This window comes from Drosophila miranda, chromosome 2 (assembly GCF_003369915.1).
Source record: "Drosophila miranda strain MSH22 chromosome 2, D.miranda_PacBio2.1, whole genome shotgun sequence".
NCBI lineage: Eukaryota > Metazoa > Arthropoda > Insecta > Diptera > Drosophilidae > Drosophila > Drosophila miranda.
The window spans coordinates 16,864,637-16,892,110 of NC_046675.1; the positions used below are offsets into that span (position 1 = coordinate 16,864,637).

The 27,474-nt window shown below is 45.2% G+C and overlaps 3 protein-coding genes across 12 annotated transcripts in view; all 3 read right to left on the minus strand.

The window, feature by feature from the left end:
• Positions 1-65: 65 nt before the first annotated feature.
• LOC108157451 lies at positions 66-1,054 on the minus strand. Its single transcript, XM_017289512.2, has 3 exons — positions 791-1,054; positions 515-722; positions 66-455 (listed from the first exon to the last, which is right to left on the minus strand). Exons 1-3 carry the CDS (start codon positions 994-996, stop codon positions 213-215), a joined length of 657 nt encoding a protein of 218 aa, XP_017145001.1. The 5' UTR covers positions 997-1,054; the 3' UTR covers positions 66-212.
• A 195-nt stretch (positions 1,055-1,249) lies between these two features.
• LOC108154405 lies at positions 1,250-2,291 on the minus strand. The gene is made up of 3 exons (XM_017284675.2): positions 2,076-2,291; positions 1,849-2,016; positions 1,250-1,792 (listed from the first exon to the last, which is right to left on the minus strand). Exons 1-3 carry the CDS (start codon positions 2,203-2,205, stop codon positions 1,449-1,451), a joined length of 642 nt encoding a protein of 213 aa, XP_017140164.1. The 5' UTR covers positions 2,206-2,291; the 3' UTR covers positions 1,250-1,448.
• Positions 2,292-4,891: 2,600 nt separating this feature from the next.
• Positions 4,892-27,474, minus strand: part of LOC108157236 (rho GTPase-activating protein 100F) — a 40,200-nt gene continuing 17,617 nt past the window's right edge. For 2 of the 10 annotated variants that reach the window (XM_033388942.1, XM_017289197.2), the window contains 9 exons: positions 15,949-16,542; positions 15,603-15,876; positions 14,407-15,530; positions 13,229-14,345; positions 13,082-13,161; positions 12,712-13,021; positions 12,074-12,327; positions 9,909-10,038; positions 4,892-9,843 (listed from right to left, as the gene is read on the minus strand). In XM_033388942.1, the coding sequence (XP_033244833.1) occupies positions 8,177-9,843; positions 9,909-10,038; positions 12,074-12,327; positions 12,712-13,021; positions 13,082-13,161; positions 13,229-14,345; positions 14,407-15,530; positions 15,603-15,876; positions 15,949-16,542 (5,550 nt within the window). In that variant the 3' untranslated portion in view covers positions 4,892-8,176. Of the gene's footprint in view, positions 9,844-9,908; positions 10,039-12,073; positions 12,332-12,711; positions 13,022-13,081; positions 13,162-13,228; positions 14,346-14,406; positions 15,531-15,602; positions 15,877-15,948; positions 16,543-23,942; positions 24,446-26,191; positions 26,826-27,474 lie in introns of those variants that run through there. The other 8 variants (XM_017289200.2, XM_017289199.2, XM_017289205.2 and 5 more) reach the window with 8 other exon arrangements.

Consider the following 27,474-nt stretch of genomic DNA (forward strand, 5'->3'; position numbering starts at 1 on the left):
AACTAAACCCAGAACAGGACTCGGAATAAAGTGTAAGGAACGGAAAAAATTAAGCTTCAGAAAAATGTATTTACATTGTGATTTATTCCATGTGGATTTTCCACAGCATGCTAAAACATTCTCAGAAAATATTCATTCATAAAGTTGCTAAAAATGTATTACTAAATTAAAGAACTAAATTTTCCGTTTTATGGTTTTGTTTTGTCTCTGAATTATTCCATTATTACAGACTTCTTAGCTGAGTTAACACTGGATGCCCTTTCGCTTTTAGGTTCGCCACTGGGATTGGTGTTTCGGTAGAACCCAGACATGGCTTTTTTCCGGGCTTCTTCGGCCTCAGCATATCCACCGACAATTGTCACCAGTTTTTCAAAGGCAGTCGTCAGAGTGCAGGAGTTGTGTTTTTCTATGACCGGAGAGGACAGCAAGTAATCCTTCAAAGCATTTGCCAACATCTATGCAACGATAAATATGTTTCAAAATGTACTTAGTGCACTTTCCATACGGTTCTTACCTTCATGTCATCGAGGTCGATGCCGGTTTTCAGATGAAACGGCAGATTTTCATCCAGGCTCGAGCGAAACTGCAGATTCATATCCAAGGTTTGCACCAATTTCGAGAGAAGTCTCATCATCGCGGTGGCATGACCGTGAAGCTTACTCAGGTTGATTTTTCCCTGTTGTCGAAAGGTGTTGATCAGCAGCTCATGTTCCGTAAGAAAGCTGTTTCATAAATTATGGGTAATTGTTAAGAAAATGCGACATGATTGTAAAAGCATATTGAAGCTTACTCATAAAATGTGTTCTGCCCATAGCGACGTTGAAAGGGCTCAATAAAACGCCAAGCATTGCGCAGTGCAGCCTTCTCCAAAATACTAAAGCCATTATCATCAAGCTTCTCGCTGATATCCTGCTCCGGCAGTGGCTTTGGGTACACGGGCAAAACGATAGTTGGCCTTTGTTCTTCTGATAATTCAACATTAATTTGACTTCCCATTTTTAAGTGACTGTGTCTTGCTATTTCCTACATATTCGTAATGTAATTTTATTTTAAATCCATAGCCTACTCTAGACAATAAATTTGAAATAAAAATATAAACACTTTTATAGAACCATCGGGTTCTATAAACTCCCAGGTAGTTCGGGATGCAGTGCCACATAACTGGATCGCATATCTCCACCTTAAATAGTGGGGCTCAGTGGAAATGAGTGGACGTTCAACGTTCAAAAACATTAAAAACACACAGATCTGGTGGTCTGTTAAGCCAACACTGAAGAGTGCATTTTATTGTACATACTGTATTGTATTGATATATATGTTTATTTTTATTGTAGTTTTGTGTAAACAGTGCATACGGTAATGCAGTCGGCAGTGCTAAGAATTGTTATGTGCCGTTTTCTCTAACTGGCCTTTATTTTCTGCTTATGCAAGGAAAGCGATGCTGGACCTCAGGGAGTATGCCCGCACCAATACAAACGTATGGAACTCTCATACTCCTGGGATTCTCCGCAAATGGAGCAGTAGCCATTCTCGCGCAGAGCCTTTTTCAGGCAACTGTCACAGTAAATATGGCCGCAAGTGGTGGAGCGTATATTCTCCACGAGGTTAATTTCAGTAAGGCATATACCGCAGCGGAACTGACCGGAAGGCTTACAACTCCAAGGATCAACCGGTAATTGAGGAGTTGGTTCAAGCGAATTGATGTGCACACGAACCCTGCCTGGATCATGAGGCGGCCTGAGACTTATGCTTACTTCATTGCTTGTTGTAGTAATCGAGACAAAGTCACCACCTGAAAACCAGAAAAACTCAACACGTCTTACAATACCTTTACACTCGTTTACTTACTAATGAATGAAATTGTCATGGGTGTTCCAGTTTCAATTTTGTGGGTCATGTTGATGTCCATCCCAATCGGTCGTTGGGGTATGTTCTTGTTGAGTAAATAATAGTCCACGATTGCAGCATAGTTTGGTTGCTCTAAAGTACTATGATTGCCTGCTGCTTCATTGGGAGCTGGCAATAAAAGACATTTTGACACGAAAACATCTCACTTCAGTCTTCACATTACATACCTTCATCGTTCGGATTCAGATCTTCAGCGTTTATTGGTTCCTCAGCGACCAAATCGTTTGCCTGATTTGGCGCGTCTTGAATATCGTTCATGTCCCGATTCTGCTCGTTATTATTTATATTATCACTCATTCTACAACTTTCCAGGAAACGAACAATTGACTAGTGTGGTTGAAAAATTAATGAAAAATATTTTTTTTCCTTCTCGCACTGACACATAAAAGGAAATGTTGCCGAACTATCTATCTGTCAGTGTTGGAAAGCAACATCTGGCCATGTTTAAATTTATTTGGGCTATCGTTATCGGTGATAAAGTTATCGGCAAAGAAAATTTGCAGTTTTCAGATCCAATTTTGCTTTCTGGCTGTTGCTTTTTCACAAAAAGTGGCCCAGGTCCTCGACTGATAACGACTGAATATGATTGTAGACATTCGCAAAATAAGAAGCCAAATCAAGGATCTTGTTCTGTGTAATGTGTTAACAGCTAGTAAATAAAACGCATTGCGAATAAATATTTGTATTTATATGTATATATATTTTCATTAAATAATTTAACATCGCTTTATTCCCACGCAAAGAACGATTTCGGTTTTAGGTTGTATTTGTTTTTGCTTTTGCTTTTCATAATTATGAGATAATTTTATTGTTATTTTGTTTGGAATAAATAATAAGTTAAGTTTACTCTTGCTCGTTAGGCCATCACACACGCACACACATGACACACGTGTCATGTCATGTCATGTCGACGACGCATATGTTATGTTTAATTGCAATGCACTTTTCTATGGGAAATAGTCACCTCTCAATACGCGTATATCGTATAATTTACGATGTACATAGGCAAAGTATATATTTTATGTGTATGTTTCCGGCTGTATTATGTCTATATTAACGTTACAAATTACTTGTTTCTCTGTGGCAGTGGTAAGTAGAGTATTATCAGAGTACCGTTCTAACGTATTCTCGCTGATGTTGTCCCGAAACACTCGATCATTACAGATTGGTTAGGTATGGGTTTTTTGTTTTCTTTTTGGATTCCTTTGCGGTTTAGCTCTGTCCGTCTGTCTGCTGCGTCTGCGTATATGTATACTCGTATTTAGGTATACGCAATATAGATAGATATATACATATGTTAGTTTATTATATGCTTAATTTGCTTGGGTTTGCTCTATATTTGCAATTGAAATGGAGAGGATACAAAAAAGATGAAGTTCTAGCAAACTAAAACATTCTAAATTACACTTTAAATTTAGTTTGTTCTTTCCGCTTCGTGTTATGGTGGGTTTTAGAAAATTATTTCAAAGTTAAATGTAATCGGTATTCATTTTGTTGTGTTCTGTTTCGTTTATACAGTCATCCGCTGACCTTGAAACTACTCGAAAACACTATTCGCTATCTGCACTCAGCACATTTTTAACTATTCTTTAGACTATTTTCTATTCCATTTACCATTTACCATTTCAATTTCCATTTTATTATTTAATTTGCATATTAAGTAGGTAGCAAAATGCTGGTGGTAATATTTGTATTATTTCCGCTAATATTTCACTATTACCTTAAGGTTTGGTTTATTACTTCGTTTATGTTCAATGACGCGCTAGAAAAGGTTTTAACTGAAACAAAGTTAAAAAAAAAAACAAAACAAAAAAAAAAGTCAACTCTGAGACATTTCATGACTGGGGGATGGGATTCCGAAACATGTATACACTATTTATGTAATATATGTATGTAGTTTGGTGTGTCGATTTCTATGAAAACTCTCCTTTTCTTCTTAGGGAGTGTTTTGTTGTGGATTTCGTTTCGCTTCGTTTCGTTATGTTTTAGTTTTGTTTGGTTTTCAGTCTTTTCAACAAATTGATTGCTTGGATTTTGTAAATTTGTTTGCTGGATTGTTCTTGATGTGGCTGTGTATTTTGTTTTCTAGTTGTTGCTGATATCGTATCGGTGTTGTTGCCTGATGAAAAGAGCTACGGGTTTTCAACTAAAATGCTGGTTCGTATTGGCCTAACATTTGATGGAGCATGCTCATGATTTGTTACACTTAGTTCTTAAGTACGTTTCCCCTTGTTTTGGTTGTTAATATTATGCTTATAATAACTCGCTAACGCCCTGAGCATTTGGTCTCCATTTACTTGTTAAGTTCGACAGAAGTGTATTGTTTGAAATTGCTTTAAAACCCAAAACAAAATCCCCGTAAAGCGTCAGAGAGGGTTCTCAAAGTCAGTGGAAAAGTGGTCTAGAAAAGTAAATGAAATTTTAGGCACATTTAATACATACACAAATTCACATATTCGTTTTATATAGTACTTAGGCATACGCTTTATCCAACTTATCCAAACCGCAATACAACTGATTCTTGAAACATGAATATTATCGGAATCTGTGTGTGTCTTGTCTAGCGCTGCTGCCAATATTTCCCGTAGTCGATTCGATTCGAGTCTATATAATTTTTTGTTGTTTTTAGTTACTTTCGCTAATACTCGTATTAATGAGTGTTCGATATTGTGCAATACATTTCGGTAAATTAGTTCGTTCCACTTCTGTTTCATTCACTCCTAACGCTCAGCCGCTCTGTGTATCTGCATAATTATCAATTCAATTCATATTTGCTCAACATATTCTTGTTCTTTGTCTTTGTCTTTGTCATCATTTGCCAGCTAACAGATGGCTTTGTCTGTCAGTTATTTTAGTTTGTTTTAGAATTAGGTATTTACTCTAAGTTAAATGCATATACAATTTGTAGTACTTGGTTGCCTGCCAATCATGTTTTGTTTAGTTTTAGTTTAGTATGTAACTATGTATATGTATATTATATGTAGTTGCTGCTCTGCCGCTATTAATTTAGGTTTAGATTTGTATACATACTTTTCTATACGTGAATACTTTTTGCATTAACAATATATCCCATTCAGCGTCAATTTGGATTTTGGTTTTGCTTTACTTGTTTAAATGTACGATATGACACAGTGATATATATTCCATAGTATATGTTATTCTAAAGTACAAGTACAAATACATATCGAACAGGGTTCGGCCCAGAGCACACGCACAAGCGGCACAAGCAAGAACAAACGCCACGCAGCCCAACTCACACCCACACCCACGCCCACACCCACACCAATTTCCATTTCCGCTTCCGTTTCATTCCAACACCAAACCTTAACTGATCATTCCACCGCTAGGTCCCTCCTCCTCCATTCCCCCCACCCCCCCCCCCCCCCCCTGCCACAACATCTTACGGCTAAGCTAACTACAACTAAGAAGCCACAACGATTCGCAAATCAATTGAAGTTTTGTCCTAAGTATGTACTTGTGATATCTCCCACCAAAGTACAGTTTGTCCTCTACTAGTATTCGGTATTATTACTCGTCTATGTAGAATATGTTTCGAATTTGTAACCTTTGGGTCGTTCAACGATTAAAGCTTTTGGGGTGAACAAATCAAGAGAACTGGTTGGGGTACTGGTATCCATATATAATAGGTATGTATCTATATAATATTTTTAAAATGAAGACGACAGCTGTAGTAACATTGACGTTTCTTTGGTATGTAATAATCGTGCGACGTTAAAATCCTAAAATCAATAACCAGGATGGGCAATGGGGAGCTATTAGGTCGGTTCGGAGATGGTCCCGGCCCTGGCCCCACTTGGCCTTTCTACAAATGAACATTGCTCCTCGTCTGCATTATCTTTTCTGACGTTTGTTGCTGTTTTAAAAACTCTACTTTCTATATGCAATAATTAACAATTCACTATATAAAAATCAATTTGCCTCAACTATATGTTTTGTTTGCCTATGCTGTGGTTTATAACTCTTTGGTTTCGAGAATCATGTGTAACACTTGAATTGTTTCTCCATTCTCCAGTATAAAATAAATCTGACAACAAGTAACCGAATATTTATCTATTTAAAATCTTAACGCTTCCCCTCATCCATCGCTAGCTCTCTCTTTCTCTCTTTCGCATCAGCAATACTTTGATCAATATTTTGAATCAGTATTTTAATTTAAAATCAAATAATGCACAATATTGGTTATGAATTGGTTTACATTAATACCATTCTAATAATTGATTTGAAATTTGAATCTGAACTTGAACTTGAATTCCGTATATGAATGGTAGCTTGTTATTTTCGTTTGTTTTGTGGTTGGGTTCTTGTAGGAAGTTGTACTTTGCATGAAGACGAATGATTATGCTTGGTGTTTTTTGTTTGTTTTTTTTTTTTGGTAGCCAACACAAATACATATACATACATATATATATACTTCGATTTTCCTGCTAGCCTGCTAATCTGCTATTTATTGCTTAAGATCTCTCCCTGACTGGCCTAGTTTAAATAATAATATTTTCTCTATGCTTTTGTGTATGTTTATATGTATCTGCAATGCCTGCGCATAAGCCTAGGTGTGTATACTCGTATGAATCGGTTGCTATGACTATGACTAGAAACTATCTTCTTGAACTAGCAAACGTTGACTAGCTGACTAACTGATTAACCGACCGACTGACTGATGATACTCTAGCTAAAGCACAAACGTTTTAAGTACTCTTACATTGTGGGTATTTACAGTTTCGTAGCATTCGTTAATTCGGGGTGTAATTTCTATTGTATTATATTTGATATATTGTATAGATTTTTTATAGTACGATTGGGATTAAGCACAGTTGGCCATACATTATATAAAAAGCTTTGGAAACATAAATGCTGTATGTAAAATCTGTCCCTTAATCGCAAAGCGTGTTTTAATTTGTTATTTTATTGTATAGTTATATATAACTTTAGTTTTGTTTTTTTTTTTTAGTTTTGTTTTCTTTTTTTTTTTGTTTGTTTTCGGTTTTTTCCATCGCTTGTATAATTATGTTTAAATGTTTATAAATATTATACTGTATTGTTGTATATTAGTGTGTATATCAGACTTTGTTTCATACCAAAAACTAAGCACATCGATTCGTCAATAAATTCATGTATTTGTTTGTTTTTATGTGTGTATGTATGCGTGTGATGTATGATGTATTATCAATCATCGATCGATCGGATACGGTAACGAAGGCTCCAAGGATGTCTTAGGCGGCTGTTTTTGGGTTTCGAAGCATACCTTTGGGCCTTATACAATTTTGGTATGGTTATATATATATTGTATAAGTATGTATAATAAATACATGTAAGAGGCGGTAGAGAAACATTTTAGGCAAATATATTGCTCGAAAAGTTGTCCAGTAACTACCTGGACTTGGGCTTTTGCTTAGTTTTCACATAAATATACATATATCGAGTACAGCAGTTTTATAGATTAGAGAGTTGGTCACATTGAAACACACACATCGCATACGCTATGGTATGCTGTGCTGTGGTTGTTTGGTGTAAGGGATAGAAAAAGACGTGAAAGAGGACTCTTTTTGTAGTATGTACAGCGTATGTATTCCAATACTTGGGACTGGGGACTATGCAAAAATATGTCATTAGCATAATTGTATTGCATGTCTATATATCGTGTATAGGCATGTACATGAGCATGTCTGTATATATGTATGTATGTAGAAATTGTTGATTATTTTATGTTGCTTGTAAAAATTAAATGCGCGATCAACCTTTCTGTTTAAGTTTGTTCTCGTTCACGTTGTTTTTTTTTTAGTTGTTATGTTACATTTATAATTGGTTGTATACGATGTTTACCTAATCTTCTCTTCTTGGGTTTTGCTTTTAGTTCGTTCAAAAATACTGTTCGTAAATTTTATTGAATTCGGATTTGTATTAGCTAAATGGCTGCCCCTCCCCACTGTTGGTGTTTCCGCTCGGTATACATACATACACACATGCACACCACACCACACCACACACACATACAGAAAGCTCGGCAGCCATGTTGGCCTTCCGTTTAATAAGAGGAGATATCCGCGTGTTCAGTGGGTTTTAGCATAGTTTTTTTTTCTAGTTATTCGATTATTGTTTATCGGTTTATATTCGTATTATTCGTTCTATGTAAATTTGTAAACTGTAAATACTCCAAAAGAACACTTTCAGCATTGTCTCTGTCTGTATGGCAATCGTTTTCGTAATCGTATCGTACTTGTTCGTTATCATTATGGTTATCGTTATCCCCTCACTTGAGATCGTCGTACTCATCGCTACCGTTCTTGGAGTCGCCCGACGACTGGAATGCCGCCATCACGGTCGCCCTGTGATGGCCCTTGTCCGCCCCGAGCTTGTCCGTCTCCCCGTGGCCATTGTTACTACCGCCGTTGCCCCCATTGCTACTGGGCTTCTCGTCGAAGGCATCGAGGAAGGGATTGGTGGCCGCATACTGCGCCCGATATGTGCCCAGAGTGTGGTAATTGTTGCCCCCATTGGTAAAGGGACGTGAACTGCTGCTGCCGCTCGAGGTGCTGCTCGAGTAGAAGTCATAGCTATTGGTGGAGCCCGTCATGGAGCTGACCCCGCTGCTGGTTGTTGTACCCGCACCGCTGCTCGAGTGGTAGGAGGAACTGGCGCTGCTTCCAAACAGGGCAGCCCCCGAGCTGGCGGCGCCCCCACCTGCCCCACTCTTTGGCAAAGTGCCGTACAGGTGCATGGCATTGTGGCTGCCGTTGCCATTGGTGCTGGTGAAGGGACTGTTGGTGCTGCCCAAATGGTTGTGGTTGCCGCTGGTGGTCCCATTGCCATTGCCCAGGCCGCTGCTCCCAAAGAGAGCGCTGCCATAGCTCCTGTGCTCTGAGCCCGATCCCGCTACCGACTTATTGCTACTGCTTGCCGTGTTCCGCGAGTCGTTGGTGTAGGTTGTCGTGCTGCTGGATGCACTGGCATTGGCAGTGGTTCCACCAATATAGGTCTTGGTCTCCGTCTCCGACGATGACGACGAGGCCAGGCTGTCAAACAGCCGCCGTCCGGTCGACACAATCGAGGAGGAGCCACTTACCGCTGCTCCGGACTTACTGTCCTTGTTCAGGCGCGAGGGCGATGACAACTTCTGTTGGCTGTTGGTGTGGTTAGTGTTCGTGTCCGCTGAGCTTGGCGACGATGTGGTGTGCTTGCTAATCGCTCCCGTTGTGGCGCTGGGCTTGAGAGAAGAGCTGGAGCCGGTGGGCGTGACCAGTTGGTAAGTGCCCTTGGGCAGACCATCCCCACCGCCGGGCGGCGATGGCGACTCCGGCGACTTGATCGGCGTGAACTGGACACGCGGCTCACGCTTTAAATACTTCGACATCAGCTGGCTGGTGGTCATGGCCTGCGACTGGGCCAGCAAGGCGTTCGTGGAGGCCGACGACTTGTACGACAGCAGATCATCGGAGTCATCCGAGGAGGTGGTGGGTGCCGAGGTGGCCGTCGAGCCGGCACTCAATACCGTAGCCTGCGATGAACTGGAGCTTGAGGTGGCGCTCGACTTGTTGCGCATCGCCTTGTACTCATCGCTGCTGGCGTTGAGGCTGGTCTTGCTGGGGGTGTAGCTGTTGCTGTTGCCGCTGTAGCTGCTCTTCTTTGTGTCCAGGCTGGCGTACTTGGAGCTGTAGCTAGAGTCGTCGCCGGCCAGGCTCTTGGACAGCGCTTTGTGCGGTTCATAGAAGTCAACGTTGCCTTTGCGTGTTGTCGTGCTGCTGCTGCCGCCTAGGGCTGATATTGCATCCGACTGGGTGGTGGGTGTGATGGCATCTATGGGTGCATCCTTCTGCAGCGGCGGCTTCTTCTGTACTATGGAATAGGGGCTGGCCGTATCGATGATCTTGACTTGCTTAACGGAGACAGGTGAAGCACCGCGCTTGATGGTATCCGTGCCTGTAAGTGGGATTTTCCGAGCATTAAATTATCTCTATCTCTGGTGTTATTTTGATGTTCTTTACTTTTACCCGAGCCCGATCCGGAGCCCGAACCCGTCGACGCCGAGCTACTGCCTGGGGAGGGTGTGCCTGGAAGTGGCAGTGGCGATTGGTCGGGAATTGCTGAGCCCACTGATCCCGCCAATTGATAGGGCTGCAATAGATCAGATCAAAAGAAAAAGAGAGAGAGAGAGAAAGAGGGCGTAGGACAGCCCATGGAGTTGGTCAAATTTTTGTCTTTACATAGTTCAAATATGGCTTTATACGGGGGGTATCGGGTAGGGGGCGCAATACGTGCAGTGGTCTTTGCATCTGGTTTAAGTCTTACTTATACGAGTAGGGTGTGCAGAGAGAATTTCGAATTTAGATTTTGGTTGTTGGTGTCTTACGGGTGTACGTAATGCTGTTTGTGTGGGTGAGTGTGTGAGTGCGTAAGTGGTGTGGAGTGTATAGATTGTAAGCAGATACAACGTTTAGACAAAGACAAATATCACATCGTGCTGAGTGCGATACGTTCTTGTACGGGTGGGCGGCCAATTTGTAAACCAATCAGATAGGTATTGTTCTCTAGATTTGGATGTGATTCTGGGACGGTTCGGAACGATGCTTGGTGTTGCAAAAGCGTGAGGTGTTGGACATGCAAACGGGGTGCCATGAACGATGTGCGGTTGATAGAATCAAGCGAAAAATGGTGCAGGAGAGTCCCTTACTTATTATCCCCGAAAACAATAGTTTAAAAAGGAAGTTACGGTAGGGTCTAGGTTCCCAATCCTTTAAATATTTTTCACACGTTCTATTCTACATCAGCTGTGCATTTCGGTGACAAAAGAAGGGTGACAGGGAAGTCGTCAGGGTGTTAGTAGAGGCAATCTCATGGGGCACTGAGTAAGTATCTCCTGGGGAGGAAGGGCTACTGTGTGTGGGCTACTGCACAGTGTAACAATATAATGTACGAGGGCAATGATTTGATGAAGTTTGTACAATGGCATTGTGGTATATGAAGCATTTACATGGTGTGTTCTTTTCTTTTGGCATGTGGTTTACATACAGAGGCTGTACGGATTATACATATATTGGATATATTGAAATTGGACTGGATTGGTATACAAAGTGGTATAAATAGTCAGATATGTTTATTTTGTTACCAGTAGTGGGCCAATCATGCTTTACACGCCGTTCAACAATTATCACATCGCTCAAATCATCATCATTACCACCGTTATAAGTATATATATATATCGTATATCAATATGTTTAAGTAAATAAATATATACGATAATATACGTATGTATGGGTCACAAATACAACGTCTATCGATCACGGATCACAACAAATTATGGATTACTTTAATATATGTATATATTACATCTCTTTTTGTAAGCAATTATTTGTAAGTAGTATTCTCGTAAAAAGCACAAATCAAATGACAACAGATAATGCTTTCGAAAGATTGCTCAATTGATAGCTCAGTAAGTTAAAAATGTACGATTGTTTGTATATATTTTCATCATCTTTTGCAAAACGGTCAACAGGAAAAGTTAAAGAGCAAGAATTTGTTTCTCTGTGTTTGTGTAGAGTGTCTAGGTGTTTTTTTTAGTGAAAGTGTGTGATAGAGAAAGTGTGAAAAAGTGGCAAAGTATGATATGGTTTTATGGTGTCTGGTATCCAATTGAAATTTTAAAAGTATTTTCAAAACCTGAGAAGCAAAATCTCCTTAAACTTAATAAATGATGTATAGAAAATAAAAATCATTCAATGTTAATGATAGGTACGATATACAACAAATATAATATTTAAAGTAAAATTATACAAATGAAAATAATGTAAATTTAATGAGAAAAATGTAACCCTTATATTCTCTTTGAAATTTTAAAACTAATTTTATAAGAGCTTTTCAGATGTTCGAAAAGATCTCTGAAAAAGCTGAATGCATTTTGTATACGCATTAGAAGTACCCCCAACAATAAAGAAATTCTGCCTGAAGTGTAGTATGTTATGTTAGGTTATGTTAGTGAGGATTAGTGAGATTAGATGATAAAGTAATGCATAAGTAATGTATGTTAAATGTTCAATGTTCGATTATCGTATGTTGTAATTGTTTTGTTGGCTCTTGTTGTTGTTTGTTCACATTGTTTATTGTTTATGTTGTTAGTGTTGCTGTGTGCTGGTGGTTACTGTTGTTGTTTTACCTGTTGCACCGCTTGTTGCAAGGCTCGATGCGATTGAGCTAACTGACCCACTACTGATTGATACAGATGACTGTTGGCTGTGGCTGAGAGCTGAGGATGGCCTTGGGAGAGTATGTTGGTTACCGAAGTGGACGAGCGCAGGAGGTTGCCCGCCGCCATGAGCTGCTGCTGCTGCTGCAGTAGAAGTTGCTGTCTGTCCGCTGGCAACGCACTGACTTTGCTTCCACGCTGCCCTGTTGACTCGCCGCGCCGACCTGTCTACATAGGACTCTGTATTAATCAATATTAATGTGAACGCAAATCGGTGTCTGTGTGTCTGTGGGTGAGTCTTGGATGAGTGTTCAATGTGTTTGTGGGTGTGTGGGTGTTTTTGTGTGTATGTGAAGTAGCAGTTAACAGTGAAAACGGTTTCTGTGCCGCGCTTTAGAGACAGAAAGAGAGGAATTAAGATCTTGACTGGAACAGCGGCTTGCTTTCAAAGCAGAAATAGAAAGAAATTTAAGAAAACTCTTGCAGGTGTGTGTTTGTGTGTGTGTGTGTGTGTGTCCTCTAGTCGTGTGTGAGTGTAGTCGGTGGGTGGTTCGGGGATCTGTTGGTGGCCGGGTGGCGGTGCAGCATGGACACTGGGAGTACGTTACCTGAAGCAACGCCGGCCATGTTGCTCATACTGCCGGCCGTGGCCAGGCCGCTCATCATCGAGCCCGTTGCGCCGCCCATGTGCTGTGCCAGCTGCTGATGCTGCGCCTGCGGCTGTGGCCAGATCTGCAGCAGATATTTGAGCACTGCGATCGGCTGGGCGTGATCGATGTCAGCGCCCGGCTGTGCGCTGGCCGAATGCAGCATCAGCGGTGGGCCCATCACCGTGGCCAGCGCCTGGGCGGACATCTTGTTGCGCTCAGAGTTGGAAACGACCAGCGACAGGTGGTCGAGCAGGAATACAAGAGTGGCCTAAAGAGCAGGAAATGAGAAACCTCCATGGAATACTAGTACTGTATGCTTTCCACTCACCCTGTTCGCCCTGGGCAGGCAATCGAGGATGCTAAGCATCAGTTTTGCATTGCCCTCGGGGTCATCTGGCAGGCAGACAGCTGTGGGAGATCACGGTTAGGGGCAATTAAGTCGAAAGGGCAGAAGGAGGAGTACAATCATGCTCACCCAAGGCGTCTACTGTCATCTGGAAGAGGCAGCGCGTGAACAGCGGCTCCGGCAGCTCCCTGAGGTAGTCCTTGAGCACACCGGTGATGACATTGATGTCAGGAACATGTTCCGGGCTCAATTCCACGGCACGGCTGTTGCGCTCGAAGGCCTCGCGCAGCAGACGCTTCTTGGTGGCCGAGCCGCACAGTCGATACAGCCCGATTATATCGAGCCCACGTCGCTCCACCTCCTCCACGCAGCGCCGCAGCACAATTGGCACTGGGGCACAGCCCGGGGCCCCCTTAGACTCCCGGTTGACGACCGTCTCCAGGTCGGCGCCGAACAGCGTCGGATAGCCGGCCCTCAGGCTGGGCAGACCACGCCTCTTGTACAGGGCCAGGGGATCAGTGTGCCGCATGCGGATGTAGATGGTGCCCCGTGGCTCCACCTTGAGGGCCAGCTGGTGCAGCGGCGACTGCCGTAGGATGGCCGACAGCGAAATGGCTCCCCGATAGCAGAGCTTGTGCCGGTGCTGGGGATCCCACGAGTAGACAAGGACATCCAGCTGTTTGTTCCCGACCAAGTCCAGCTCGAAGGACTCGTCCCAGTCGAACTGCAGATCCCCGGATCGAACCACTGTGCGTGCCTTATGCACGCGATCGCACTCGATCACGCAGTACAGATCCCTGGTCTGGCCAGGTGGCGCCCCAGGTTGGGCCCCGGCTCCCTCAGGAGCGGTTCGCAGGCCTCGACCCGCCAACAGATGGATCCACAACATGCCCGACACCCCACCAATGTCCACTATGGGCTTGTCCAGCTTGTACTTGGCAAACTCGGCCGGATTGATGTCGATCTGGCGGTGTTGACGGGGCAACGTGGCGCTGGGCGTCGGTGCTGGACTCTGGTGGCCGCCGGTGCTCATGATGCTGCCACTAGGACTGGCCGGGCCAGCGGACAGTTCTAGCAGCTGTCGCATGCGTCGTATGCTGGGCGAGCGTATGGAGCCTGCCCCACCGATGTGCTGCGAGGACATGGAACGCACAGGCAGTGCGGAAATGGGCCGCGTGAGGCCCATATTGCGATCGAGGGTGCCAGCTCCGAGTATGCCCGTTCTACTGGAGTAGATGCTCTCCGTCTGAAGACAACAGAAAATCATCAGAATGTGGAAACGTCGGAAAAGTGCTAGTAATACTTACATTCCTCAATGCGTCGTGGATATTCTCGGCGCTGCAGGAGAACCGCTGCGATCGCGGCTGGGCAAACAAGTCGCGCGTCATTCGCATCTGTTCCGCAATGGCAGAGCTGCTGGGCGCCCGGCGGAGCCAGGCGCGGTACTCGTCCGCCGTGAAGATCGAGGGACTGGCGGTGATGCGCTGCCGGAGATCTCTGCCTCGTCGCACATCGAACTCCGGCGCCGAGGTGTTGCCATCGTTCTCGTCCACCAGCCGATCGCTGATTCTGGTGCGGATGCCCTGCAGCCTAACGCCGGGTCGTTCCCTGGGCAGCGAGTTGAACTTGTTGAGATCTGCGGCACTTGCCAGCAGGGCAGCCGTGGCAGCTGCTCCTCCGCTCACGTGGCCACCGCCACCCCGCGGCATGCTGCCAATGGCGGGCCTGTTGTAGTAGTAGTAGCTGGGACGCGGTCCGATCGTGGCCTCCGTGTCACTGGAGTAGTCCAGATTGGGTCGGGAGCGACGCGTCAGCGACTGGGCTCCGGCAGCCGGCGGTCCGTACTTGGAGACCGTACTGGCACGCTGCTGATCATAGCGCCCGTAGCGGCCCAGTGTTCCACCCACGCCCACGGGCATGGGAGCCCCGGTGCCGGGCTTCAGGCTGGAGCGTAGCAGCGAGTGGCGACCCAGGGAGTTGGAGTAGTCGGCGTACTCCACTCGCGGCAAATGCTGATCCGATCCGGAGCGCGGGAAGCGCGCGTGCTGCTGGGCAAGTCCCACGTTTCCGGTTCCTGTGGACATGCGACGCGACTGACCCACTGGCTGTCCGGGCGCACCCGGATAGAAGGCATGCACCTTTTCCGCCAGGCTCTCCAGCGTTCCCGCGTTCTGGTAGTACGCGTGCGAGGGCGCAAAGGCGTGGCCCTTTGTGGGCTGCTCCGTGATTACCGACGAGGGCGGTGGCGGCGGCTTGTAGCCCCAGTTGGGTGGCTCGCCCATGGCATTGACGGGCATGCCACCGCCCCCGCCATGGCCTCCGCCGCCACCACGGGAGTTGTAGTACATGTCCAGCTGCTCCGACTGCGGACTGTAGTTGTTGAGGCCCAGGCCCAGCCTGGAGCGCGACTCGGTCATCTCGCGGCCATCACCTGCAGGAGGAGGAAACAGAGAGAACGGGGAACCCGATAAGCATTTCAAACACGGCCTCCATTTCAAACTACCTGTACGTCTTTCACGTGATGAGCGCGGCCTCTGCATGCGATCCGTCTCGTCCAGATCCTCGTCCCTGAGATCCCGTTTGATTACCACCACCGGCGGCGGCTTCTGCTCCGGTCGCGACAGCGTCGGCGGTCCGGGAGAGTTTGTGCCGCGATTGCCACGTCGCTGGCGGATGGCCAGCACCAGGCGGCGTGGAATTGACATGATGATGACAACATCGTCCAGCGACATGTGGGTCACGTCCACCAGATTGACGGCCAGGATTTCATCGCCCACCTAGGGATAACAGAATTAATTGAGATCATCCTCTCTCTCTCTCTCGTCAACAACCCATTGATTGACACTCACCCTCAGACAACCGCTGTTGTAGACCGCCGACTCCAGGGCAATGCGGGAAATGAAGACGCCATCAGTGCGGTCGGCACCGTTGCCCTCGCGTATGTACAGGCCCAGCGTCTGTCCGGGCCGCTTGACGATCTCCACCAGCTGGACTGTGTGCCTGCCATCGGCCTTGTTCATCAGCTTGTGGGCGGCATCCACCGCCTGTTTGCTGCCCATGCAACGCGGCTCCAGGATGCGGACAATCATCTCGCCTCGACGCTCCACCGCGTCCAGGGCCGCCGCCGTATTCGGGTCATGGTCATTCTCGACGGCCTCTATCTGGCGAAAGATCTCCGAGCTGATGCCGCTGACCTTGCGGAAGTCGCCCTGCAGCAGCACCGGATCCTTGCCGGCATTCGAGATGCTGCCGCTCTGTCCGCGATTCTGGTGCTGGTTGCCATGGTGCTGCTGCTGCTGGTTGCCATGATGCTGCTGCTGCTGGTGCTGCTGCTGGTTGCCGTGCTGCTGGTTGCCCAGCGAGGACAGCTGGTTGGCGGGCAGCGGTCCGGGTGGGGCGCGTCCCGGGCTGGCGGTAACATCAGGAACTGATCTTCCATTCTCCTAAAAAAACAAACCCCAAGCACGCATCGTCGCTGGTTAGTTTTTTGCGAGTAATTTATTCGCAGAAGCTTAATGCTAATTTCGAGTGCAACGCGCTGCCGCATAAATTAAACTAATTGTTGCAGCTGTTGCCACTGCCTCCCTGCCCCCCTGCCCATGCCGCTGCCATTGACAGCCCCTGGCACTTAAGCCGCGCTAAAAGATTTAGCTTTGCATTAATTAAGCTGATTTATCCTTTGCCGAGTGCTTTAGTTTCTTTAGAAAGTTGCAAGTTGCAACAAAAAAAAAAAAAAAATGAAAGCAGTTGCTACTCTCTCCACCCCCCACCAAACCTTTAGTTCTTATTTCAAACTATATCTAAATATTGAAAACGAGCATAATTTCCCTCCTTGTTAAAGGATATCATATCAATTGACCAGAGATTACAAATTTTGATTTGCGTCGAGTTTACTCCAAAAATTAAAGTGGATAAAGTGATGAAAAAAGAGTTATCCTGTCACAGCATAAACTGTAAGACATTTTGGTTTTAAAAACCTTTCTTATAGGTCTTATTGTTTATTTGTAAAATAAAAACCTAAGAACAAACATAATTTTGCATGAAAATTCAAATTGAATTATAAATATGTATATATACAAAATTATATCAAATTACATTAAAAAGATATTAATCCTTTTAACGGCGAGGTGTCCTTACGATACATATGCCAATTACATGCATTCCAACAAACTATTTTTATTTTTAGTTCTAATCATAAAAATTATCATATTTTAAATATTGCAATAAAAACTCGGAGTATCTGCGAGATACATTTTTATCAGTAATAAAAATAAAATTTTGGGCAACAACTACGACCCGAAACTATTTTATATAATAGAGAGATTACAATCCTTACGTCCCCTGAATTGACTATCAATAGTTTCCAATTATATATTGTTTAGATACCAGAACTTCCTTTGAAGCCAAAAATGAAAGCAACTTTATATTCTTAAAGGTCAAAATAGCAGAAACTTACGACGTTTTACCACCATTTGCCACCAACTGTCAAATGATGGGTAATAACAGAAATTATATTAGTAAATACTCCCATTTTTAATTGAATTCTTCAGATGATCTCCCCGATTCTAGAAAATTCTACTTATCTCCCACAAGTAGGATCGATAGTTCTGCGAACGTGTTGCTAGCCTCATTTCTGGTTTGCAACTCAATTTGCTGCAAGAATTACTGCTAATGGCCACTTGCCCCCTCTATACGAGTATGTTCCGCACATCAAGGCGGTCTTTTATCGAACGCCCTGGAACGTTGGCAATAATTATTTCATCAGAGTCGCTGCTCTGTTCTTATCCGAGCTGTTCTCACGCCATCAGTAGTTTCTGTCAGTGCCACATCACCCAGCCTGCGGCAGTGCAATGCACGCGGTGAGCGGCAGCGCCAGTGGCAGTGGCAGCGACAGCGACAGCGTCATGCAAGCTTAAGGATAGTCGACCGAGGCAACTGTACCGGGCACGTGACGCTCGGTGATGATGTCACATGGCCAGCAGCGACGGGACAAGCGACAGCCCCAGTCCAGCCCACACCCAGGCCATAGGCCACATGACACAGGACACAGGACATGGGACACGAGACACGGAATAAAGGCAAAAGCAACAACAATGTTCACACAACTTTGATTTTTCATGGGGTTGGGGCGTCACGAAATTGGTTTTAAATGAAGTTGCCGACCAAAAAGCTAAACGAAGTTTTTAATGGATTAATGTTCGGACGAGGCAGGACATTCCCATGAACAGACCAGGGTAAGGCTGCGGAGAGAGAGGGAGAGGGAGAGCTGCCTGCGGGCACAAATTGTGGTCAAGCCCGTCATTGTCAAGTGCTGGAGCTGCAGACTCCATCGTTGAAGTGGAGTCGAGTACTTCCCAAGGGGCAGCCAGCATCCCACTCTCTCTCTCTCTCTCTGCTCTGCGGTGGCCAAAAATCATGTTCGCAAGCGAAGGAGCAACAACAACAATAGAAATATTTGGAAGAAATCTTTGAAATTGCAAAACTTTGACATGTGTCGGTGGCTGTCTCTCTTCCCCCTTCCTTTTGTTGCTGCTGCTGTTTGGCCAAACTTTCGTCAAAGTTGCCCCCTGGAGCAGCGGCAAGAGGAGCGGCAACATCAGCAGCTGTCGTTGAAGCTGAAGTTTTTCGGCCTCGCGCGTCTTCTGTTTCGACCATTTGCTCTTAGTCAAATATGCATTATTATATGGCTATATTCCATGAAAGTCTGCCTTTTTGTTGCCTGCTTTGCCTGGCCCTCCGGCGGTTATAGCTCTTGTTGCTGCTGCTGATGATGTTGCCTCTGCTGCTTGTGGTGCTGCTTCTCCTCCTGTCGATGGCAAAGTTTCTGCTTCGCTGGCATTAAACTATTAAAGTGTGTTTACTGTAATGGTATTTCGTTGTTGGTTGTTTGCACTTTTGCCAACTGCAAATGCATGGCTAAATAAATAATTCAAGCGGAATTCCTAGGCCCCACCATTAACACACAAACACACACAAACACACACAAACAACACGAAAAAAATGGTCCTTTGCGTTTGCGTGGGTGTGTAGGCCAAATGTACAGCAACAAAAACGGGGCGGGGCGTGTCTCAGCCAAACAACTGTATTCAATAAAAAGAACTGGGCCCAGCAGCAGCAGAAGAAGGCGGCACACGGCCCCATTGTTGATGGCTAGCATTGTGGTTTGCCGCTTCTGGCCCCCCGCTAACGAGACTTGGCCGGGAACCAACACATTACTGTCGATGGTGTGTGCATCGCGTGCAGGCTTCAACTCTGGCAAGAGGCAGGCGGCAGGCGGCAGGAGGCAGTGCCAGAGCCACAGCCGAAGCTCTAAATGGACACATGAAGTGGCAAAGCAACAGCCAACAGCAACACCCCGGTCCAAGCTGTCAGCATACAATTTATGCACCGACCCAACCATGTGATGTGATGTCCTTTCCACCCACTGTCCTATGTTGTCTTCTGCCCATGCCCCAAGCCCCAAGCCCCGTGCCCTACCCCACTTGAAGTTCAGTGGAAATCACTTTAACGCCTGCCTCAATTTCTGTCACACTTGGATATTTTCTAATTCAATAATTCATCATTTTTCCTAAAGTGTTTTCTTTTTTTTATGGTGCCTGCAGATTTTTTCCTCCGCATAACTCGAGGGGTTTTCCACTCACTTTGCGGGGAGTAAATTATTCACAGCGAGTCGCGCACTTAATTAGCAAGTGAATAGTTTATTAACCGGCAAATCCAATAAGTTCAGAGTGCCAGGGGGTGGAGGGGGGGATGTAAAAGCAGGAAAAGAGACTAGCCGGAAAATTACCAGAGCCAGGCGGCTTATGCAAAGCGTCTTTAGGCAAAGCCCAAGAGTCTAGGGCCACATGTGACTCACGAAGCCCATCCACCCAGTCAGGGAGTGGGGTTTGGTGCTGCCTGTTTAAACTCATTTCAACTTCATTATGTTGTCGGGCGCTGCTGCTGTCTAGCCACAGTCCCTCTTGCGCCCTGCGCCCTGCTGTGTGACTACAACTAATTGAAAAATAGTCAAGACATCTCACATACAACATCCCACGTCTAGCGTTTGGCAAGCTTTTTTAATTATGGATGATTCTTCCTCAGGCTGGCATAGGGCTAGAACTATTCCAGGGACACAGCGGTGGAGGGAGGAGCGAAGGACGACTGCCATCATTAGAGGAAGTTGCGTGACAACACAAATCAATAAAATCATTTTTAGTGCCTCCTACAGGCCAAAACACAAGCTCTCCCCAATCGGAAATTGACTAAAATTGTAATTATGTCAGAGAACAGACGCCATTAACAGTAGCAGTAGCAGTATTAGTAGAAATAGCAGTATAAGTAGCAGTAGCCGCAACAGGAATACTTTCTTGGCCAACTGGCTGTTGGCCCACTTTCCTTCGACTGTGGAAAAGTGCGTCATTTGCTTGACTGCGTTAATAATTGGTCAGCCATAATGGTAATGACTGTGCACAGTCGGTGGATCGAGGGATCAATTGTCCTGTCTTGGCCCTGGCTGGCACTTTCGCCTTTTTTTGGGGAGTGGGGTAGAGGTGGGTTGACTTTCTCCACTGCCGTCTGTCAGCTGTATCAGACCTATCCGTACCCCATCCCCTGGTCCTGCCCGGTTGATTGATTGTCAGACGCATTGATTGATTGCTGGAGCATGTGATTTAGCAGGCACTGGGATCTTCTTTGTTTTAGCGTCGAACTCATTCGGACACCGCCTGGACTGCGTGGAATAATTGATCCGGCTTTTGCCATTGTTCTAGTGGGGAGAAGGGGGTGGCCCATTAGAATTGATGAAATTGATTTGGTTTTGGGGCCGATACAATTAATAATTCGAAACAGTAGTAGCAAGTCATGTTATTTGTCTAATGGTCCTTAAACTGATAGCCAAAAACACACGCTTGCCGTGGATGGGAGTGTAGAAAGGTGTCCCCCGAGTGGGGGTGTAGTGCCAGAGAGAAGGGAAGAGAGAGAGAGAGAGCTTTGGTCAACTTTTAATGGCCATAACGTGCTTACAGCTTTTCGTCATGAACTAAACTTTCCGGTTCCCAGGAATTTGGTAGCATTTTCAGGCAAAATTTTAACCACAATTTGTTGCATAATTTGTTTCGGTAAAACTGAATTATTTTGCTCAACCAGAACATGGGTCAGAGGTTACGTTAAGCATTTCCCGTGGGGCCCATGGCATTTATATAACCATTTCCTTCAGCAGCATATGACCCTACCTCTCTTTCGCTGTCTCGGAAATAATAGAACAATAGAATCAAACCGAAGAACCGTAGCCGTAACCGTAACTGAAACCCACCTAAAGCGAACACACAAAAACAAAATTCCAAATAATTATAAATTTAAATGCCTTCCAGGCTTGCCCACCCTGGGCCCATGGGGCCACTGCTACTCCCTATTCTGCTCTTTGTGCACTCTCCATGCCAATTACATGTCAGTTTGCTGGAATTTTCGGAATTCACTGACAACAATTACAATTAAATGGCAAATGCACAGCGCAGCACACACACCGCGGGAGAGAGGAAGCAGCAGAAGTGGCAGCAGCAGCAACAACAGCAATGTTAATAATAGTTGTCACTTGCAGCTGCGCTAATGTCAAAATATGTGGCACAAGAGCAGGGACCCACAGACACAGGGTCCTTCCGTCCGTGCAACAATGAGGACAGCAGTGAAGCCAGTGGCTGAGGCAGAAACAGTAGAAGTAGCTGTGGCGCTGTGGCAATGTGGCAGTGGCGGTACATGGCAGAAGCAGCCGTAGCTGTGGCTTGACTACTCCTGAATTGGATTGCTTGGGGTTTGCGTTTGGCTTTGGCTTCGGTGTACGGTGTACAGTGTACAGTGTACGGGTCTGAGTTTAAGATAACCGCAAATTAAGCAAACAACAAAGGCGGTGGCAACAACAATGCTTGAAACAAGCCGCACTGTGGCGTTGATTGTGACAGCAACTGCTGGGGCAGAGGAAGAAGGCAGAAGGCAGAAGGCAGAAGGCAGGACCGGAATGAAGAGCAGCTGTGGACACATTACCCGCACTTTCATGGGCCACACGACGTATACGTGATTTATTGATTAAATTCAAATTTGCCGGCAAACAAAAGGAGAATGCACAAGATGGCATCGCATTATGCAATTAGAGAGAGAGAGAGAGAGAGAGAGAGAGAGAGAGAGAGGGAATACGGATAATGGTATCACAAAGCATCAAAGGCATTAACCCTGACAAAAGCAAAGCCTTGCCTCACCCTCCTCCAATCAAAAGTGTCGAGTGACAGAATGAAGCGTGAAGATATCTCTCAGACCCAAAGCTTCCCCCAAAAGCTGACAGGACAAACCTTTTACTGGGCTGTGCAGCAGCAGCAGCAGCAGCCACTCACATCACTCAAAGCCGCTCCAATTGATTGCCTCCGCCCTGGATGGAGGCATAATCTGGTCCTGCCAGCCAAGGAGCTGCTTCCGTCCTGGCTGGCTGCTGCTCTCTGGCAAATTTAATTACCCAACCGAATGGAAGAAGTAAGCAAACAGTTGCTGCTGCTGCTGCTGCCATTATCTATGCAAATATTTTTAGCGCCCCCCAAGTGAAGGGCTGCATACTTAATGAAATTTTATTTCAATATTTCAAGTGCCCTTAACAGTCAGGCGGCGGAAGGAAGAGCCAGACCCCCAAGTAGTTGAAAGTTGCAATCTGTAGGTAACAAATATACGAGTACGAATACCAGTATACTCGTACATATATATTCGTATACTTGTAGGTATGTATAAAACGATTAAATGTCTAAGTGGGTTCGCATAGTAGCCAGTCGGCCACAGGCGCCACACTTGAGTTTGTTTTATTTGCAAAGTTTTCATTTTTGAGCCTCTCTTTTTTGTTTTTGTTTTTGTTTGAGAGAGTTGTTGGTTCGTTGGCCTTTGCTGCGTGTTTCCATAGAATATGCACTCTTATTTGTTTTACGCATATTTATTTATTCATTCATCCGCATGAGTGTACACACCCACACATAAATACAAAAAAAAAAGAAAAAAAAATATAAAATTAAAATATAAAATATAAAAAAACACAGCACAGAGCAAGAAATTCGTTTATGAAGAACAGTGGGTGGAAATTGGATGGGCACGGGTCTGGGAATCCAGAACGGAGAACAGAAGGTCCCTGTACTGGACTGCAGGACGACGGTAGCTTAAGCGGCTAATAGTCACAACTCGCAGCGTGCTAAAGGCAATATTTGCATACCAATACATAGCCATCATATAAATAAATATTTAAGTAAAAAAATATACTGTACCCCAGTATATGAAAATGTCATGCAAATTTTCGTTTGCCTGTAGCCGAAAGGCACTCGTCATCCCTCCCATGTGGCATGCTCTCTCAGTTTCTGTGGGAGTTGCGTATTATATGCGGACTTATGACATTTTAAGCGTTTTGTGGCTACGCGAATGGTTTGACGGGTTACTATATTGATGTTGAGCTTTCACTTTGGCATTTTCCAACCAAGCAGAGTCGCGGAGGCACCATGATATTGCGGAAAATAGTTGCTTTGATATTAACTTTATTTATTCCCATATGCAAAGAGGCAAAATTCAACAATAGCTTCGAAATATAGTTAAAAATATTTGATATTTATGGTCAAATCCCCAGCTTCGTTTTCCCATAAATTATGCAGAATCGATAGAGATTTAAATCTCGATACAGGAGGCACTTTTAATGCAGATTTTACCGCCCTTTCATGTGGTTCCAAGCTAAGGGCCCTGTAAACATGTGTAAGTTGTAATAATCATTCGAATATTTTTGATTACTTTTAGTTGCTCCCATATCTCCTCCCTACAGAGGAGGCCTTCCTCCACACCGGGAGGCACTCACCTTGCGATGGCTGCTTCTGGTCAGGAAACATCCTGTCGTGGCGCTATCACACATTAATTTTGTTGCAGCCACCTTGCTTGCTGTGTCACCCCGAAGGGAAATAGTGTCCAAATGGAATAGAAGTTATTTTTGTTTCTATATACAAGTGGCAGAGTCACGTTGCGTGTGTCCACTCAAATATTGTATGTATTTGTAATTGAAATGATAGTTTCTGCACCTTGCGGCACCCGATTCGATTTGATTTCGATTTTTCGCAGTTAAGTTATTTATTTTGTATATATCATACACATACATATATAGAATGTACGGGTATATGTGTTTTTTGTTTCGCTGTATGTGTGATATTGCTCCTTTGCTTCGGTGGTTTCGTAACGGCTTCCTTAAGCTATAATTTGATACGTATTTCTGTTGCTCTGCTCCCGCACACGTCCAATGGCTTACATCCAATTGTATCGCTTCATTTTTTGTTTTTTGGGGGTTTGTTTTATCCGCATTTCTATTCTCTAAGCACACAAGAGCTATGATAACTGTATCTGTACATACATACATACCGTTCTGTCTGTCTGTGTGTGTGTGTGTGTGTGTGTGTGTGGGCTTGTATCTGTATGATTGCCTTTTGTTGCCAGGCGAAAATATTTATGTTTGCCTTTCACGCTTCACTGCCGACGTTTGCCAAAACGTTTTCAAAATTTCTACACAATTGATTTAAACGGCGCTTTAAGTGCGGTCTGTCTGCCCCCCAGCCACCCCCACCAAAAGAGAGGACGAAGTCCGCAGAAAGACACAGAGAAAGAGAGAGGCAGATAAGTGGGCCGTCCACCCACCGGCATCAAGTATACGCCGCGTGTAGCGCAGGCAGCTTTGGCGTAAATAATTCGACCGAGAGCCGTGCAAAAATTTCATTAATTCAAGGCATACTAAATTAAAACGGGGAACAGCAGACGGAGCTCCCACTCATTTGTGGTGCACAAAGCACAAAAAAAAGAAGTTCGCCCCAGAAAAAGGGAATAAAGAACAGAGAAATATGGGTAGGATGTGGGCGGCGGCGTTTCTTGCTGATTATCAAGAAAAATAGTTTTATCCTCGTCTGAAGGATAAATCGAAATTAAACTTCTTCTAGCAGCAAAAGATGAGTGGCAGGCAACGGCAGACATTTTCCCATTTTATCTCAGTTTAATTATATATTTGTTGGGCTGAACTTTGGCATATTTGCAGCAGACAAATGTCGAAAGGGCCAGAAAGAGTCCAGAGTCCCAGAGCGTTGCGTGAGCGCCCTCTAGAAACTTTGGAAAGCAAATTCGTTTCCCAGGAATCCGGTTAGCCCTAGTTACATTTCCCGCGCGGCTGCTTTGGCCGTATAGACCCTGCTACCAGCAATCAGCTATAGCCTGGGCCAACAGAGAGAGGCGTGGTTGTTTGGTTGTTGGTTTGGGACGTGCTGCAGACGTGAATGCCAAAAATTACATTTTGCCACTTTTACAGACAAAAGATGAAGTCGGCCGACCCCATCTACCGCCCCCGTAAAACTACCGAGACTTTCGCGGCAATAAGAGGAATGCTGGGGGTAGCGTATACGCAATATTGCTGCTGCCACTGAAACTGCCACAGCCACTGCTGCTGCTTCTGCTTCTGGGCCCCAGCTACGTGGGTTAACATTGTCGAAGATAATGGCTGCTTTAGGGGCTGCCTAACTGACTGTCAGGCAGCCTGCCTGCCACTGTCTCTTTCTGTGTCTTGCCAGGCAATCGTTGGGCTGTTGAACCTTAAGTGTGTGCGTCTGCTCCAACGCCGCCATCGCCAGCACCATCTCCACCGCCATGTGCCTTTGCCTGTGTCTGTGCCTGTGCCTTTGTCTGTGTGGGATGGAGCCAGGGGGGTTGGGACTGTGTATGTGTGTGGGGGCGTGAGCGCGCGCATTTAACAGCAAAAATTTGTGTCTGTATATGGGACAGTCTGATACAAAAAAACAAGAAAAAGGAAAACGGAAAAAGAGCGGAAAAAATGAATAAGACTAGGCAATGTCTTTGGCAGCCGTCGTTCAAAAGAATTGCGATGGGATTCGTTTTCTCGTTTCCTTTGATTCTCATTGCGTATACGCAGTGTTGTGTTTGTCTGTGTGTGTTTGTGTAATGGGCTTATTCCATAATAAATTTCATTTCATTTCAGATTTGTTCGTGTGTGTGTGTGTCTGTGTGTTCCAGCACAGACACACGAACACGTGTTTCTGTTCTCGAAACAAATCGGTTTACCTAGGTAAGTGATTTGCTGCTCGACAAAAATATCTATGTATATATATAGACTCGATACGAGTGGGAGTATTGTATGTATGTATTCCCTAAGACAGTTTTAATTGACTACTGTTTTTTGTATTGATCGAGCAGGCTCTCTATTTCGCTCTCTTTAGCCGCGTGGAGGAGGCAATTTAACGCGGCATTAAAATTTTATCGGCTATTCCGTTTGCTTTTCTGCAATCATTTTTAGAGTCCACCCACAACCGACAATCACGCTGCCCGATGACGACGATGACGGTGACGGTGACGGTGCCGTTGACTTGGGGACCTCTGTTGAGCGCGCGCGATTCCTTCTCTTCTTTCACCCACCTCTCCTGGCCGTGCGTGAAATAGTATTGAATAAGTTCCGTTTTTAATGAGTTTTACTACACGCCAGCCACGAGCTCGCTCTGCAGGTATATACGTATGTATAGAGTCCGTCCTTCCTGTACGTATACAGCGTCGGCGTTGCAAATACTACTACGCACGGACACACACACACACACACACACATGCACAAACAAGAGCGCGCCACGCACGACGTTAATGTTAACGGTAACGAGCACGAGGACTAGAACGGAACGAGGACGGACACACCAGAACGACGACGACAACGACGTCCGACGCGCTCAACTGAACTTTGCGTATTGAGATGGTACGGCGAGCGGACAACCAGCCCGGAGCCGAGCAGAAGAGAAACGAAGTTGCAACCGAAACAACATCTCCATTGTCGAAATTGGAGCAAATACACATTCACATTCATACATTCACACGCACACACTCATACTGGTACGCATGGAGAGCAGCAGAGACTCTCTTCCTCTCTCTCTCTCTCCCGCTTGTTCGGTTCGGGTAAACTTTCTTGTGTAACGGAGAGCGAAAGCTTTTACGGAGAAAAGTTCGACAGGCTTTTACGACATCTCTGTGCATGCGTTTGCGTGCTGTTGAGGCTCGTTTTTGGAGACTGTGTGTGTGTGTGTGTGTGTGGGAGTGTGTATATATTTGAATTATTTAACACGAAAAAATTGGCAGTCGGGATTTGGGGAATTGTATTTGATACGGCACAGCACAGCACAGCACAGCACAGCAGCAGCAGCTGCCGCTCTTCGAGGATGGGATGGGATGTCTGCTGGGGACCCTGTCGCTTGGCATTGCCAGATGTGATTTTTTTTTGTAGTTGTACGAGTATAGTGCTGCACGGTTGATGTTGCACGGACTTGAACTTGTCCAAAAGCCCAGGACAGTCAGATGCATAATTGATG